Source organism: Haliotis cracherodii, unplaced genomic scaffold (genome assembly GCF_022045235.1).
Source record: "Haliotis cracherodii isolate W230 unplaced genomic scaffold, xgHalCrac1.p SCAF_8, whole genome shotgun sequence".
NCBI classification, from domain to species: Eukaryota; Metazoa; Mollusca; class Gastropoda; order Lepetellida; family Haliotidae; genus Haliotis; species Haliotis cracherodii.
The window spans coordinates 22,015,502-22,032,284 of record NW_027266341.1 but is presented as its reverse complement, the minus strand read 5'-3'; the positions used below and the strand labels follow the sequence as shown (position 1 = coordinate 22,032,284).

Below are 16,783 nucleotides of genomic sequence, written 5' to 3'. Positions count from 1 at the left end.
ACCTACACAGGGGTACAAACATGGGATATGAAAAAACTATTCTGCTCCAGAACCTCCACAGGGAGACAAGCATGGGGTACTAAGGAACTGTTCTGCTCCAGAACCTACACAGGGAGACAAGCATGGGGTACTAGGGAACTATTCTGTTCCAGAACCTACACAGGGGTACAAACATGGGATATGAAAAAACTATTCTGCTCCAGAACCTCCACAGGGAGACAAGCATGGGGTACTAAGGAACTATTCTGCTCCAGAACCTACACAGGGAGACAAGCATGGGGTAATAGGGAACTATTCTGTTCCAGAACCTACACAGGGAGACAAGCATGGGGTATGAAGAAACTATTCTGCTCCAGAACCTCCACAGGGTGACAAACATGGGGTACTAGTGAACTATTCTGCTCCAGAACCTACACAGGGAGACAAACATGGGGTAATAGGGAACTATTCTGTTCCAGAACCTACACAGGGAGACAAGCATGGGTTATGAGGAAACTATTCTGCTCCAGAACCTCCACAGGGAGACAAGCATGGGGTACTAGGGAACTATTCTGTTCCAGAACCTCCACAGGGTGACAAACATGGGGTACTAGGGAACTATTCTGTTCCAGAACCTACACAGGGAGACAAGCATGGGGTACTAGGGAACTATTCTGCTCCAGAACCTACACAGGGAGACAAGCATGTGGTACTAGTGAACTATTCTGTTCCAGAACCTACACAGGGAGACATCCATAATCCATGAGTACTAAGGAACTATTCTGCTCCAGAACCTACACAGGGAGACAAACATGGGGTACTAGTGAACTATTCTGTTCCAGAACCTCCACAGGGAGACATCCATAATCCATGAGTACTAAGGAACTATTCTGTTCCAAAAACCTACACAGGGAGACAGGCATGGGGTACTAGTGAACTATTCTGTTCCAGAACCTACACAGGGAGACAACCATAATCCGGGAGGACTAGGGAACTATTTTGCTCCAGAACCTACACAGGGAGACAAGCATGGGGTACTAGGCAACTATTCTGTTCCAGAACCTACACAGGGAGACAAGCATGGGGTACTGGCGAACTATTCTGTTCCAGAACCTCCACAGGGAGACAACCATAATCCGGGAGTACTAAGGAACTATTCTGTTCCAGAACCTCCACAGGGAGACAAGCATGGGGTACTAGGCAACTATTCTGTTCCAGAACCTACACAGGGAGACAAGCATGGGGTACTAGGCAACTATTCTGCTTCAGTTAAGGTTGATGCTCACAAGAAGAAGCATTAAAACCAAACCTACATTCTGCAATAAGTTGACTTTACCATATTCAACAGAATTCAGGACCTTATGCAACTTTCACAACATAATGTCAAGCAGGTTCTCATTGCAAAATACTTACATTGTCATGGGAATATTTTCACAAGTTTCCATTTACCGGTATAATATCAAGGAGTTCTAATTTTCACTGCACAGTCTGTATTTTCTGTTCGAATGAAATTCTGAAATTCTGAAACGAATTAAGCAAGCTTAACACACAAAAATATTTAGCCGGATATTACAGAAGTGGAATCCATACACACAGATGTTTCCATGAAATTAGCTTGGTCATGATGAAAGACGTAATGTCCGCTCATGTCATTGACGAACTGATGACAATGTCAGAGGCCAAGCACGTTCCACGACATCTTAACAACCAAGTTGAAAGGTCAACTATCAATAGAAGTGATCACATGATTTAATCGCCTTTGGGGTACGGCTGTGTGTGGGTAAGGCCAATGCATGGAGCCATGTTCAAATTTTATTGCGTTTTTCTTTTCAACACTTGGAGGTGTTAATTTGCTTTACTCTGAAGATGTCAGCACCATGGCTGGCTCACTTTAGACACATTTTAATGGTGTTGAACAATGTATTTAATACCTTCAGTTTATGACATGGCATCTGGTATGAAAGGTTTGATAATAACCATGTTATATTTGAAATATATTTGATGGTCAATATCAAATTTAATTTGACTAGTGAGTGTTCATTCTTCCTTGAGAATGGTTTTCCTTCATGTTGGTGCTCAACTGTGAAACAATTCAAAATGAGGAATAATAATGGGGAGAAATGTTGGAAGATGATATTTTCAACTATGTAAGCTGTGTTTTGTCATAGTTATAGGTCTGTACATAAATAACTTGCAATGGTAATGAAGCTGTATAAATAAAAAAATTGGTATCTAAAATAAGATTTTTGACAAATCATAAGAGTGAGTGAGTATGGTTTTAGCAATATTCCAGCAATATCACAGCAGGGAACACCAACAATGGGCTTCACACATTGTACCCATGTGGGGAATCGAACCCAGATGTTTGGCATGACATGGCTACTCCACCACCCCAACAAATCATCATGAACATCATTTAACAGATACTGAGAAGTACCCCTCAACTCTATAATCATCCATACAACTGAACATTTTCATTCACTTACCATTTGAAAAGTGACTTTTATTTTAAATTGTACAAAGCTCTGGTTACAATATTGTTCTGAAATTGGAGTTGATTTTGTTTTCTTGTGCAGGATTTTCTCAGTTTTCAACACTTAAAACGTAATAGATATTCAATGGACTTTTTGAGTGATGAGGGTGTCTTGTGGTCAACACGAGATTGAGCCTCAGAGAATAGAGACTTTTTGTGGATGTAACTGTTTCACAACAATCAACAATAAAAGATGGGGTTTATGCCCTAGTTCACAATACGACTGGCCAGACAACCCCAGGGTGTGCACCATCTACATGTACAGTCAGTCAGGTCATGGTTGTGGGTTTGCTTTTCCTGGTGACCACCTGATCACCATTTTTGTCAGCATGAAACATGAAGTACTAAAGAGCACTAGAAACAAATAGATTCACATAAAGATTCTATATAATTATGTACCCCTCAACCAAAAGTCCTTATGAGTGGTACATGTATTAGTCTTAGGGGGGGGGGGGGGGGGGGGGCGGTTGGGCAGCCTTGTGGTTAAAGTGTTTGCTCGTCACGCTGAAGATCCAGGTTCGATTCTCGACATGGGTACAATTTGTGACGCCCATTTCTGGTGTCCCCCATCGTGATATTGTTGGAATATTGCTAAAAGGGGCATGACACCATACTCACTCACTATTAGTTGTGGTAGTGGCAGTGGCGATGGCGGTAGTGGTAGTGGTTGTAATAGTGATAGTGGCAGTAGTGGTAGTGTTAAGGGTAGTGGAAGTGGTAGCAGTAGTAATAATAGTAGTGATTTGGTAGTGGCAGTGGTAGTGATGATGATATGATGATGATGATGATCATCATCATCAACAGCCTCCGTGGTCTTATGGTAGAGCGTCCGCCTGGAGAGCGGAAGGTCTGGGGTTCGATCCCCGGACGCGTCATACCAAAAGACGTTAAAAGATGGTACTTGTTGTTACCCTGTCTGGCGCTCGGCATTAAGGGGCTAAAGCAAGGACTTGTTGGTTCGGAGTCAGTATACTGTGTCTGAGGGGTATTCATGTTAAACTGCGGCATGGTATCTCAGTGAGCTAGCACTATAAATCATCATCATCATCATCAATACAACTGAACATTTTCATTCAGTTAACATCATCATCATCATCAATATAATTAATATTACATCCTGTTTCCACTGCATAATTATTATTATCATATCAATAATACTGATAATAAAGATGATGACAAAATACAGAAAAACATTACAATAAATAACACTCGACCTCCATCATACCTTATACACAATAAACTGCCTCAGCTACAAGTACTCGATACTCTCAATCAATAACAATATATGACCCAACACTCTGGAGAAGCCTACAATCACTCAAGACAAGATACCAGTCACTAACAAATGCTTTAGGTACATCCAGCAAGAGGTACATTCAAGGAGTCACATGGTGTGACTTACAGCATGTGTTATCATTTCCTGCTTCCACTGGGAAAGAAGATATCCTATGATGAAACTCTTGCCACAAATAACTTTTCTTTGTGGCGGAATCTAGTAGATGGCCATTAGCCATCAAGAGATCCCAGCTTTTTATCCCTCGGCAATATGATGTCAGAACGATGTTTTGGGTTTAGCGTTAATGCACGCAAATGCATCCCTAAGTGCATCGTTGTCGCCACGTGCGCAGCAGCTGAAGTAGCACACGTGCAGTCCTACATGCTTGTTCAAAAGTGGTCCTGTTTGGATACACCTTGGAGCATTTTAACGCAAATGATGATTAACCGACATGCTAGTTTTTCTTGCCATTTCAGACATTTTGACCAATCGAAAAATATCATTTTGTTCCTCAAGCAAATCTCATTGGATAATGATGCACCTGTAGGGAGAAAACTTGTAGAGAAACGTGACAGCTGAATAGAACAATTTGTAACCATTTTAACTAATTATGGAAGAATTTGAGTTTTAGGGCATGTGCAGATACATTTCGGGAATATCAAAGACCCTGACTGACTTCACAGAGGTTAGAAGCTAAAGCATGGGAAAGAGGGAGAGTGAGGTTCATGCCTGTTTAAATAATATTCCAGCAATATCACAGTGGGGGGTACTTTGAATGGGCTACACATGTTGTACCTCTGTTTGGAAATGAAACTCAGGTCTTCAGCTTGATAAGTGAATGCTTTGACTGCTAGCCTACGCCACTGCCCAACAAGGGAGAGTTAGCACCTTTCTTTAAAGGGGAAGTGTACACGCAAAAATCACTTTCTTTCTTTTTCTAAACAAAACGCAATTTTAGAATTAGTTAGTATCTGTGTTTGAAAATATATACTCATTTTTTTTCACAGTGAAAGTAGGAAGCTCACAATAGTGTGAAAGTGGTATGCCGTTATGAGGCCTTCGTTTTACGAGCGAAATAGGCCTGAGTTATCCCCCTTAGATTATGACGTAATTGGTGCCAATTCAACTGGGTCCCTGTCTATTCTCAACGCAAAAGATATCAAGGACCAGTTTGCGGTAAAACAACATGGTCTACGACACACTCCGGCGCAGTGGGGTCTCAGCATAACACAATTCTGGCTGGCATCTGAGATGCTAGAATCACAAAACTGTACCTACCCCACGTGAAGCGGCTCCAACAAAGCATGATGACGTCATAATGTTTATCAATTGGCACCAATGACGTCATATTGCAAGGGGCATAAGCCATGGTGTTTTTGTTATGGAAATAGAACACTTGGTAAATGTGAAAAATATGAATCGTTTTAGTGCCAAAAATATGTTAATTAAATATGATGTTTTTATATTTTTGTCTATGACACTTCTATGTTAACACTTTTAATGTGGAAAAAGTACAAGAAAAAATGGTTCATTTCCGTGTGAACTTGCCCTTTAATTATCTTCTGGAGTGATGTGATTTCTTTGAGTATTCAGGGTCCAAACTGACACAAGCAAAGACAGCCATGTGTGGATAATTACATAATAGGAGTTAAGGAAATAATACATATGAATACTGCTCAAAAGAAGTTAAGGAACACCCTATTCTTTCACATTACTCTAGTAAATCTGTCATGGCATCTCTCATGTCATAACAGTGAGTGAGTGAGTTGTGTTTAACGCTGCTTTTAACAGTATTCCAGTTATATCACGGCTTAATGTGGGAGGAAAGCCTGAAGTGATGCAGGCCTTAGACGTTTACCAATTCGGTGAAACCCACGAGCACGGGTATGGTGCTGACAAACCTAGAAACATAATCAGGGTGAACCGGGATTCGAACCCACAATCATTGGTTTCTGGCGTGCCCAAGGGACGCAACTCTGCACAGCGAATCGCTGCGCCTTAGACGACTGGACTACCCGTGAGCCCCCTATGTCATAACAGATTAACTATAGTACCAGTAATATGAAAGAATTTGGTGTTCTTGAATTTCTTTTGAGTACCTTCTTTTAAAATTCTTTTGGTATGATGTTCCCGGGGATCGAACTACCAATCTTCCACACACTGGGCAGACACTCTATCTACAAGACCATGGAGGCAGTCTGACACATTTAAAAACCAAGTGCAAATTAGTCCTTAGAAAAGCATATTTCTCTAAATGAAAGAAAATAATTTCACAGATACCATTACATACAACTCACATCCCCAAATCCTGGGTTTGATTCTCCACATTAGTATTATGTGAGGTCTGTACTAAGCGCTATTTTCTTGGAATATTGGTCAAAACCTGCATAAAAAACATTCCAATCTTTCTATCACTATTGTTAACACTTAAACTGTTATGCTCTTTCCTGAAACTTGGCACCGATACATCATAAACATATACATACAAAATGACAAGAATAAGCATGAACTGCTTGTCTGTCATACAGACCCTGAAACAAATATATCCAATACAGCCCATGCAAGTCTATAATATTGGGCAACAAATGTTATATTTGGGATAACATTTTCATATTCAAGTACAGATTCGGGTACTTTTGGGGCTTGAGTCCCCAAAAGTACTAGAATCAGTACTTTACTAAGAAAGAGTTATCCCAAATATAACATTTGTTACATCTGACCACTTTCGAAGTGGCATTGTGTGTTCAATATTTGGCAAGTCTAGATTACTGCAGTATCTGAAAATGAAAGTCTCTCGGCTCCTTTTTATAATATTTTATAGCTATAATTTAACAACAGTTTTTTAACTGAAAAATAGTTCATTTCAGAGACTGGATGTTAGTCCAGTGAACGGCCAATATATGAAGTACAGAGTAACTCTGCAGACAATATCCCTGTCCAAAATTAGCTTCAGGATCAATATGAAAAACAGAATTTGACAAAAGCTCAAAAACAAAAATAAATAATACTTTTTTCACATACATCATGAGTAAATTCATACACCAAATGGCATTTCATTGCCTTCATTGTCAAGGCCATCAAACCCTTAGAAGAACAGAATTTTTTAAAACTCACGATGAGAAAAACAGACATTGAAACCTAAATCCGAAAAGAACAAAACATAAGTATCTCGGTTACAAGACTTTCAGGGAGGGACCATCTCACTGTAAACAAAACACCACTTTTTGCCACATTTTTTTGCCCATCCTGGCATCATCTGTGCGCCAATAACTCTGCGCTACCTTTACGGAATGCTTGCTATGACAGAAGCGTGAAGTGAGGCGCTATTACACACACCTGTCCATGCTCGTCAGTCTCTCTGAGCCTGGGTCCATGCTTCTCAGTGCATGTAACACTGGGTACCATTACGTGTCTGTTACAATGTGTTCTTGTACTGTCAGTACTGAGACTGAAACTGCAGTATAAGGATATGATTGTTAGTCAGGAATCTATGTACGTTACTTTTGTTTAAAGAGGTACTATGCTGTATGGGTTTTTCAGTGCATGTAAGGATGACATTACATGTTACAATGTGTTTTCTAGGAGTCAAGGAGCTGCTTGTACTGAGATTGAAACTGTAGTGTAAGGAACAGATTATCAGTCATGAATCTATGCAATTGTACACGTAATTAAAGGGGCACTAGTAGGGCTGGGGCGGGTAACTCGGGTACCCGGGTCGGGTGGGTACTGAGTAGGACCCGGGTACCCACAGGACTACCCAGACCCGTGGTTAGTCATGTGATATATTGTTTAATGACAAAAATTATCAAGGGATATAAACAGGGACCAGACTTACAGGGGCCAAACTTACAGGGACCAGACTTACAGGGACCAAACTTACAGGGGTCAGACTTACAGGGACCAAACTTACAGGGACCAGACTTACAAGGACCAGACTTACAGGGACCAAACTTACAGGGACCAGACTTATAGGGACCAGACTTACAGGGACCAGACTTACAAGGACCAGACTTACAGGGACCAGACTTACAAGGGCCAGACTTACAGGGACCAAACTTACAGGGAGCACACTTACAGGGGTCAGACTTATAGGGACCAGACTTACAGGGCCCAGATTTACAGGGCCCAGACTTACAGGGGTCAGACTTACAGGGACCAAACTTACAGGGACCAAACTTACAGGGGTCAGACTTATAGGGACCAGACTTACAATGACCAGACTTACAGGGACCAGACTTACAAGGGCCAGACTTACAGGGACCAGACTTACAGGGACCAAACTTACAGGGGTCAGACTTACAGGGACCAGACTTACAAGGGCCAGACTTACAGGGACCAGACTTACAGGGACCAGACTTACAAGGGCCAGACATACAGGGACCAGACTTACAATGACCAGACTTACAGGGACCAGACTTACAGGGACCAAACTTACAGGGGTCAGACTTATAGGGACCAGACTTACAGGGCCCAGACTTACAGGACCTAGACTTACAGGGGTCAGACTTACAGGGACCAGACTTACAGGGACCAAACTTACAGGGACCACACTTACAGGGGTCAGACTTATAGGGACCAGACTTACAGGGCCCAGACTTACAGGGCCTAGACTTACAGGGGTCAGACTTATAGGGACCAGACTTACAGGGCCCAGACTTACAGTGCCTAGACTTACAGGGGTCAGACTTATAGGGACCAGACTTACAGAGGTCAAACTTACAGGGACCAAACTTACAGGGGTCAGACTTACAGGGCCCAGACTTACAGGGACCAGACTTACAGGGAAAAGACTTATAGGGACCAGACTTACAGGGGTCAAACTTACAGGGACCAGACTTACAGGGACCAAACTTACAGGGACCAGACTTATAGGGACCAAACTAACAGGGGCCAAACTTACAGAGACCAGACTTACAGGGACCAAACTTACAGGGACCAGACTTACAGGGGCCATACTTACAGGGACTAGACTTACAGGGTCAGACTTACAGAGACCAGACTTGCAGGGACCAGACTTACAGGGACCAGACTTACAAGGACCAGACTTACAGGGACCAGACTTACAAGGGCCAGACTTACAGGGACCAAACTTACAGGGACCACACTTACAGGGGTCAGACTTATAGGGACCAGACTTACAGGGCCCAGACTTACAGGGACCACACTTACAGGGGTCAGACTTACAGGGACCAGACTTACAGGGACCAAACTTACAGGGGTCAGACTTATAGGGACCAGACTTACAATGACCAGACTTACAGGGACCAGACTTACAAGGGCCAGACTTACAGGGACCAGACTTACAGGGACCAAACTTACAGGGGTCAGACTTACAGGGACCAGACTTACAAGGGCCAGACTTACAGGGACCAGACTTACAGGGACCAGACTTACAAGGGCCAGACATACAGGGACCAGACTTACAATGACCAGACTTACAGGGACCAGACTTACAGGGACCAAACTTACAGGGGTCAGACTTATAGGGACCAGACTTACAGGGCCCAGACTTACAGGACCCAGACTTACAGGGGTCAGACTTATAGGGACCAGACTTACAGAGGTCAAACTTACAGGGACCAAACTTACAGGGGTGAGACTTACAGGGCCCAGACTTACAGGGACCAGACTTACAGGGAAAAGACTTATAGGGACCAGACTTACAGGGGTCAAACTTACAGGGACCAGACTTACAGGGACCAAACTTACAGGGACCAGACTTATAGGGACCAAACTAACAGGGGCCAAACTTACAGGGACCAGACTTACAGGGACCAAACTTACAGGGACCAGACTTACAGGGGCCATACTTACAGGGACTAGACTTACAGGGTCAGACTTACAGGGACCAGACTTGCAGGGACCAGACTTACAGGGACCAGACTTACAGGGGTCAAACTTACAGGGACCAGACTTACAGGGACCAGACTTACAAGGGCCACACTTACAGGGACCAGACTTACAGGGACCAGACTTATAGGGACCAGACTTACAGGGCCCAGACTTGCAGGGCCCAGACTTACAGGGCATAGACTTACAGGGGTCAGACTTATAGGGACCAGATTTACAGAGGTCAAACTTACAGGGACCAGACTTACAGGGGTCAGACTTACAGGGCCCAGACTTACAGGGACCAGATTTACAGGGACCAGACTTACAGGGGTCAGACTTACAGGGGTCAAACTTACAGGGACCAAACTTACAGGGGTCAGACTTACAGGGACCAGATTTACAGGGACCAGACTTACAGGGACCAAACTTACAGGAACCAGACTTACAGGGACCAGACTTACAGGGACCAAACTTACAGGGACAAGACTTACAGGGGCCAGGCTTACAGGGACCAGACTTACAGGGACCAAACTTACAGGGGTCAGACTTACAGGAACCAGACTTACAGGGACCAGACTTACAGGGACCAAACTTACAGGGACCAGACTTACAGGGACCAGACTTACAGGGGTCAAACTTACAGGGACCAGACTTACAGGGACCACACTTACAAGGGCCACACTTACAGGGACCAGACTTACAGGGGCAGGAACTAGAGGGACAAGACTTACAGAGACTGGATTTAGAGGGACCAGACTTACAGGAACCAGACATACAGGGACCAGACATACAGAAACCAGACTGACTGGGGACCAGACTGACATGAACTAGTGTAATAGGATCTACTAACAGATTTTCACAACATACTTGCACCCTGAACCTGTCCCAGCAAACACAGCAGCAAAAGTAGATCCAGAGAGGTTCCAGGGTGCTAGACCCCACTTTTGAAAATTGCATACACTGCACCTATTAAGCAACTTTACATCAAAAATAACCCACACAGTGAAACTCATTAACTCCAAGATCTGGAGACCATCAAAGATATATCCAGTTATCCCTAGTATGAGACAAGCAGACCAACAATATTTGTCATAGCATCCTTAAAGATTCTGAGCATAAACATTCATATCTAACATTCTGCTGTATCTAGTTAATGAACTTTTGAGTTTAGAGATTTCTTTGCCATTGAAAGATATATCATTGCATCAGTTTCAGATATTTCTAGATTTGCCTAAAAAATAAAAAGTAAAGCTATCTTAATGTATCCAATTCAAACAACACTATATTTAACCTTATTTGAGAACAAATCAAGACATTTTTACGATATTTATCATTCGATTAATTTCATGACAATGTGTCTAGCTTGATGTTTTACCCTCTTAACTAGTCTCACTTTATCATCATGCTATTCTAACCTGGGTTATCCCATACACTTCATCCGATATATTTTTGCGAAGCTGTTGAGTCAAATTCTCCCTGAAAATGAGCTTTTGGACTCTTGCACACACAACCATGGGCGCCTGAGAAAACAGCATCCCTTATCGTATAATTACGATGTAATTAGCGTTATTCTTGTCTTGTACATTTCAAGCCAGATGTATTACATACAGGCTTTGGATGCCTGGCCCAGCCAAAACATGGTAGGGTGTATCACTGCTAGGTCGTTAATGTCCTTGGATGTTTCTGTCAATCTTTTCTCAGGTTTTTATTGTGGGAGAAAGGAGGGATAAGACGCTTTGGTTAGGCCTTTTCTTTTTTATCAGTTGGTTTACAAACATTTCAGCCTAAAGATAAATGTAGGTGGTCGGAAAGACAACACTAGAAAAAAATCAATTTCCAAATTAGTACTGCTCCTAATGAATGAAAAACAAACAAGTTTTAACATTGAAACATACCAAGAGATAACTGATTGTTTTTTGGGTTTTTTGTTTGAATAAAGAGTTTTTTATGTATTATTCACTATTTCTTACAAATAGTTGTGATAATATCTCATGGTTTTTTTATTTCACCAAACTGTTAAAGGGAGATGACCAACTTTTTTTTTTCAAAAGTCATTGTATTTTTCTCTTGAAATTTCAGTTTGTCAGTGAATATAAGCATGATGAGGCCTGTGTACAACAGCATGATGTTGGATATCACATGTTTTCTTGTGCAGTGTATTACAGTTATTGCAACTGGTGGCATTGTAAATATTTAAGGGACTGGACATTTATTATAGGGGATGGGTGCGATTAAGTTAGGGGGGTGTCACAAAAGGGTATCATCTTCAAATCATTTGCACCGACCATTTCCAAGTCACCTGCCCAATAAGACATGTATGACAACTTAGGCAAAATATGTTGTTTACAATCAACAGTGTTTTACTGATTGAAAATTTCCCACACATTCTAATTACCATCATATTTTTCAATTATTTTCCAAATTTTGTTTTATGTCTGCTTCCAGCTGTCGAACAATCCAGACTTTTTCTGTGCCGACCACACATGCTTATTATAGCTTAGGTTAGCGGAGAAGTGGGCCCCAGAATGGTGATGACTCCACCAACAGCAGTTTTTGTCAACACGTATATCATGTTGTTTGTATGCTGTGTGCTGTGTGATGTCTTGTGTCTCGTATACTGCAACACCAGGACTTGACCTGGGACCTTCAGTGCAAGCTGTATGAGGGTGGGGAAGGGTTAAGGATGTAATACAGTGAGTGAGTGAGTGAGTGAGTGAGTGAGTGAGTGAGGTTTTAAACCGCTTTTACAGAGCTCCAGATAAGCTTTTGGTGTTGTGGGTATTTTACCCATGCATTTTAAAATCATTGGGTATCAGTAATTCTATCTGGGTATTCAAATTTCTGTTACCCACTAGTTTTTACACATGTGGGTATTTAAGTTAAATATTTAAAAACACTATTCATCTAGTCCCTGCAAACTGGTGTCGTGTGGGTATGAGAGTTTGTAGGACTCAAAAATATCACGATACTTCCACAAGAAAGTGTGATGGCAAATGATCATGATGTAACTGTCATTGTGGAGTTTGGCAAGGTTGAAGGAATGCCCGTTTATAATTTCAAAATAAGTTGCTGATATGCGAATCGAATACGCAGGGTTACTTCACAATATTTTGATGATACGCACAAGTTTTTTTTGTAGCGTATCTGTAATGTTCGTTGCGTATTTGATATGCTTGGATTTTATTTTACTGCGTATTTCTGCATTTCTGATGCGTATTTTACGCAGATATGCAGCTTATCTAGAGCTCTGGCTTTTAGCAATATTCCGATGTAATACAGGCATTGTGGGGTTTGCAGTGTTTCTGTAGCAAGAAACGGTGACAGGGTCGGAAGGATTACGTTTCAGCTTGATGTTCCTGAGGAGTGAGTGAGTGAGTGAGTGGGTGAGTGAGTGAGTGGGTGGGTGAGCAAGCAAGTGAGTGAGTGAGTGAGTGAGTGAGTGAGTGAGTGAGTGAGTGAAAATGATGGATCTGCCCTTGTCTCATGATGAAATTGTTAAGGTATGTATACACCTTGTCATTGATGATGAGAACAATGATAATAATTATGATGCCAATAACAATGGTTATTGATGAAAATAATAATGGATGATGAAGATGATGATGATGACAACAAAAGCAATGATGATGATGATGATGATGATGACGACAAAAACAGTCATCATCAATGATCATATTTTTCAAACATTTAGCAATCATACCATGTACACCTACGTAAATCAATAATTTGACATATCAATAATTCTTACAAGTAAGTTCAGGTACATATGGTTCCATGCACTCCCCTCACAAGTAAGTTTACTCAATACATTATTGACTTAAATCTATACACAAAGAAACAGTATTACTTGTTCCTGGGAGTTCATGAGCAGCTTTGGTTTGGTGCATATTGATTGTCTGCAGTACTTGGCAAAAAGAAACACACTGGGAATACTTGACAAAACCTGAACACGTTAGACATCTCATGTGACGTCCGAAATTGTGACAAGAAGTGACCACTTTATTTCAGCTGCCCATTTTTTGTCCATGAGCACTACAAACCCACATAGGGCGGCACTGGTGTGCAGTACGTATGGCTGGCTGGAGACACCCTGGGTCTAATTACAGACAATCACAGCAATTAGACAGATGGATCAGTTTCATGAACCACTTCAGGAAATTATAGTAAGGGTACTTGTTAACGATGAGACCTTAATTGACAAAAGAAAATTCCATCCCGGTTGAGCAGAATAATTATCAGCTTCCGAGACAGACCCACCTGTCATCCTGTAGATCACTTCCTGTCACATGCTCACTGGTGACATGTGACATTTGGATGGTGTCCTGAACGGCACATGTGTATGCAGATGATGGCGGATCCTTGTGAATGCACAGAAGGCATCCAAGACCTTTAGGAAAGCTCAGCAAAAACTACAAGCATGTGCTGGCTTCCAGGACAGAACAGCAGATGAACAAGATCAGACGAATTGATATGGTTATGATATTTGCCACTGACATCCACGGAATGACAATAATCTATGAACCTTTCAGTCTAATCAGGTCTTTGATCCTTCAGTGTAAAGTCAAGAAACAAATAATGATGAAACTTCAATATCGTTATAAGGCGCCCTCTTCCCTGCCATTGAAATGTTACTTCTCTACAAACACAAGTTTGATATTCAGTCCTCTTCAGTCTATGCTTGGTTAGAAAACTGTGATTGTTGAAACAAATCCTGGTTAACCTTCATTATGCTTCTAGGTTTGTCAGCATCATAACCATCCCCGTGGGTTTCCCCAAAGTGTTCTAAGAGCTTGTTGCCCCTCACATCAAGCAGACATGCCATGATGTGGGCCGAAGTGAGGTAGTATTCAATACAGGTGTGCGGTATTACCGGTAGACCTGTATACCACGACATGAAATACTAATAAATATGTATCACAATACGTTTGGAAAATACCGGTATAATGTGTTTTTCAAAATCATGCATATATTTATCAAATGGAAATGTTTTTACAAGCATACGGTAAGTGACAAATAAAATTCAATTTTAAAAATAAAGGAAATTAGCAACTGCTTATAGTGATCGAAGGGCAAAATTATTTGGTGACTGGATTCCTGTATATAATGTATCTATTATGCATATTTTGTGACCATAGCAACATCCCACACAATACAAACTTTCAATACAAATGCAGGGGAAGTCTTTTATATTTATGTTCAAAACAAATTACAGATGAAATTAAATATATTGTGGTACATATCGCAATACATGAATCATTATTGCAATATGATATTCAGACCAATACCATCACTAGTATTCAAAGTGGGGGCTAAACCCAACTCACTCACTCACTTATCAGGACTGCAAATTGACAATGTGTGACCTTATTTTAAGTTGATATTTTCAAATTGTCTCATGTACTCTTTAATGTTGAACTTTACAACTTATTACTTTTTTATTTGTTTCTTGATTTGTTTAACCAATGCTAAACTATACTTCTCCAAAACATAATTTTCATATTTTTTTATATGTAATTATTTCGTAAGATGAGATTAGCCATTGCAGCAACAAAAACATGATTCAGACGTTAACAAGTTTGGCAGGCAATTATAGCTGAAGATTAAATCAAGATCGGCAAGTTATGGCCTACAGATGTTTCCTTATAAACACTCTGCATGATTCCAATACAAACAGGGTCATATCATGAATAGCTATACTATAAACCTTATATGCTTACACACCAAACACTGATACACCAGTTCTCACAATCAACAGAAATATGTAACATGTGTAACAATATTACATATTATGTAACATTGATGTACTAAATGGTGTATACACCATGTGTGTATTACCTTTATACACATGTGCTGTATTCTGTGATGTAAATGTACTGTGAAATGTATCCGGAGCAATAAACAAGCACATGTCACGTTAATTTCACTTGAAATGTGCATCCCATGTGTCGATGAATACCGGTATTGCACCAACCCCATCTCTACAACAGGGAAGGGGTGATAATACGCTAGATAAGCCAACTCGTTCAAAGAATACGATAATTTTATGGCAAGGTAAAAGAAACTTACATGTTTTTTACATTAATAAATAGATACTGAAAATTGGTAAGAAGTAGTGATACAATAATTGTATAATAAAATACACACCCAGGAAATAATGTCAGCAAGATCTATGAGACAATGTCTAACTTTTTTAGGATTTTAATATTGTTTTATGCCACCCACAATAGATTCAGTGTGGTCCTGGGTAGCTTTTTGCCTGCACATATCTTGAATTCATACGTCTACGCCGTCAGTGAACTTGGTTTTGGCAGCCATTGAAGCAAACAGGTTCAACGATTCTGATGTGCTATTTCCTTCATATGTCTTGCTTTAGGCTACAAAGTACCCTAAGTTAGGGCTGGGACGAGTCCAAATTTATACTACCCGGGTACTCTCCACCCTATTACCCGACCCTACCCGGGTACCCATTGTAGATATTTAGAGATAGGCACAAACTGTCCGATTTGGAAACGTTTGACCGTAGCCCTGGCAAAATGTATTTAGATACATGTGTAAAACGATCTGGTCTTGCATACACTGAAGTTTACTGCATGGAGTTTTATCTTTATTCAAACATATAAAAGTCAGAAGGAATGGGTGCATTGTCAGAAAGAAATGTGAACATTAGTGACTTGTATTGTAACTATAGAGTTTTAGATAAGTTTTGTCATTAAACAACATATCACGTGATTAACCACGGGTCCGGGTAGTCCTGTGGGTACCAGGGTCCTACTCAGGACCCACCCGACCCGAGTACCCGAGTTACGCGTCCCAGCCTTACCCTAAGTGTCACAGGGATTCACATGACTATGCTGTCAATGTACTTGGTTTTCTTAGCCATTGCAGTGAACAGATTTAACGATTCCGATGTGCCATTATCTTCATATACCTGTATGTCTTGCATTAGGCTACAATGCCCCCTAATTGTTACAGGGATTAACTAGATGCAAATTCCTGCATCCTGAATGTGTTAAGAATGAAAACGGACACACACAAAATGCGAAGTGCAACAGTGCAGAACATGTGTATGAATGTTTGAGAACAAATGCTACTATCTAATTATTTGGTAACTCTTAAAATTGATTACCTTGAGTAATCATTTAAAAATACATTGACCTTCAAGT

At 41.0% G+C, this 16,783-nt stretch overlaps 1 protein-coding gene across 1 annotated transcript; it reads left to right on the top strand.

The window, feature by feature from the left end:
* The first annotated feature begins 9,213 nt into the window (after positions 1-9,213).
* On the top strand, positions 9,214-10,451 carry LOC139450854 (uncharacterized protein slr1819-like). The gene is made up of 2 exons (XM_071232690.1): positions 9,214-9,680; positions 9,881-10,451. The coding sequence occupies exons 1-2, from the start codon at positions 9,214-9,216 to the stop codon at positions 10,449-10,451; spliced, it is 1,038 nt and encodes a 345-aa protein (XP_071088791.1).
* The last annotated feature ends 6,332 nt before the right edge of the window (positions 10,452-16,783 follow it).

Bases quoted from the DNA above. Each gene is read 5' to 3' on its own strand.
- LOC139450854 (XM_071232690.1), top strand. From the start codon at position 9,214: ATGACCAGACTTACAGGGACCAGACTTACAGGGACCAAACTTACAGGG. The intron at 9,681-9,880 runs GTCAAACTTACA...TACAGGGACCAG, and splicing joins CAGGGACCAGACTTACAGGG to ACTTACAGGGGTCAGACTTA.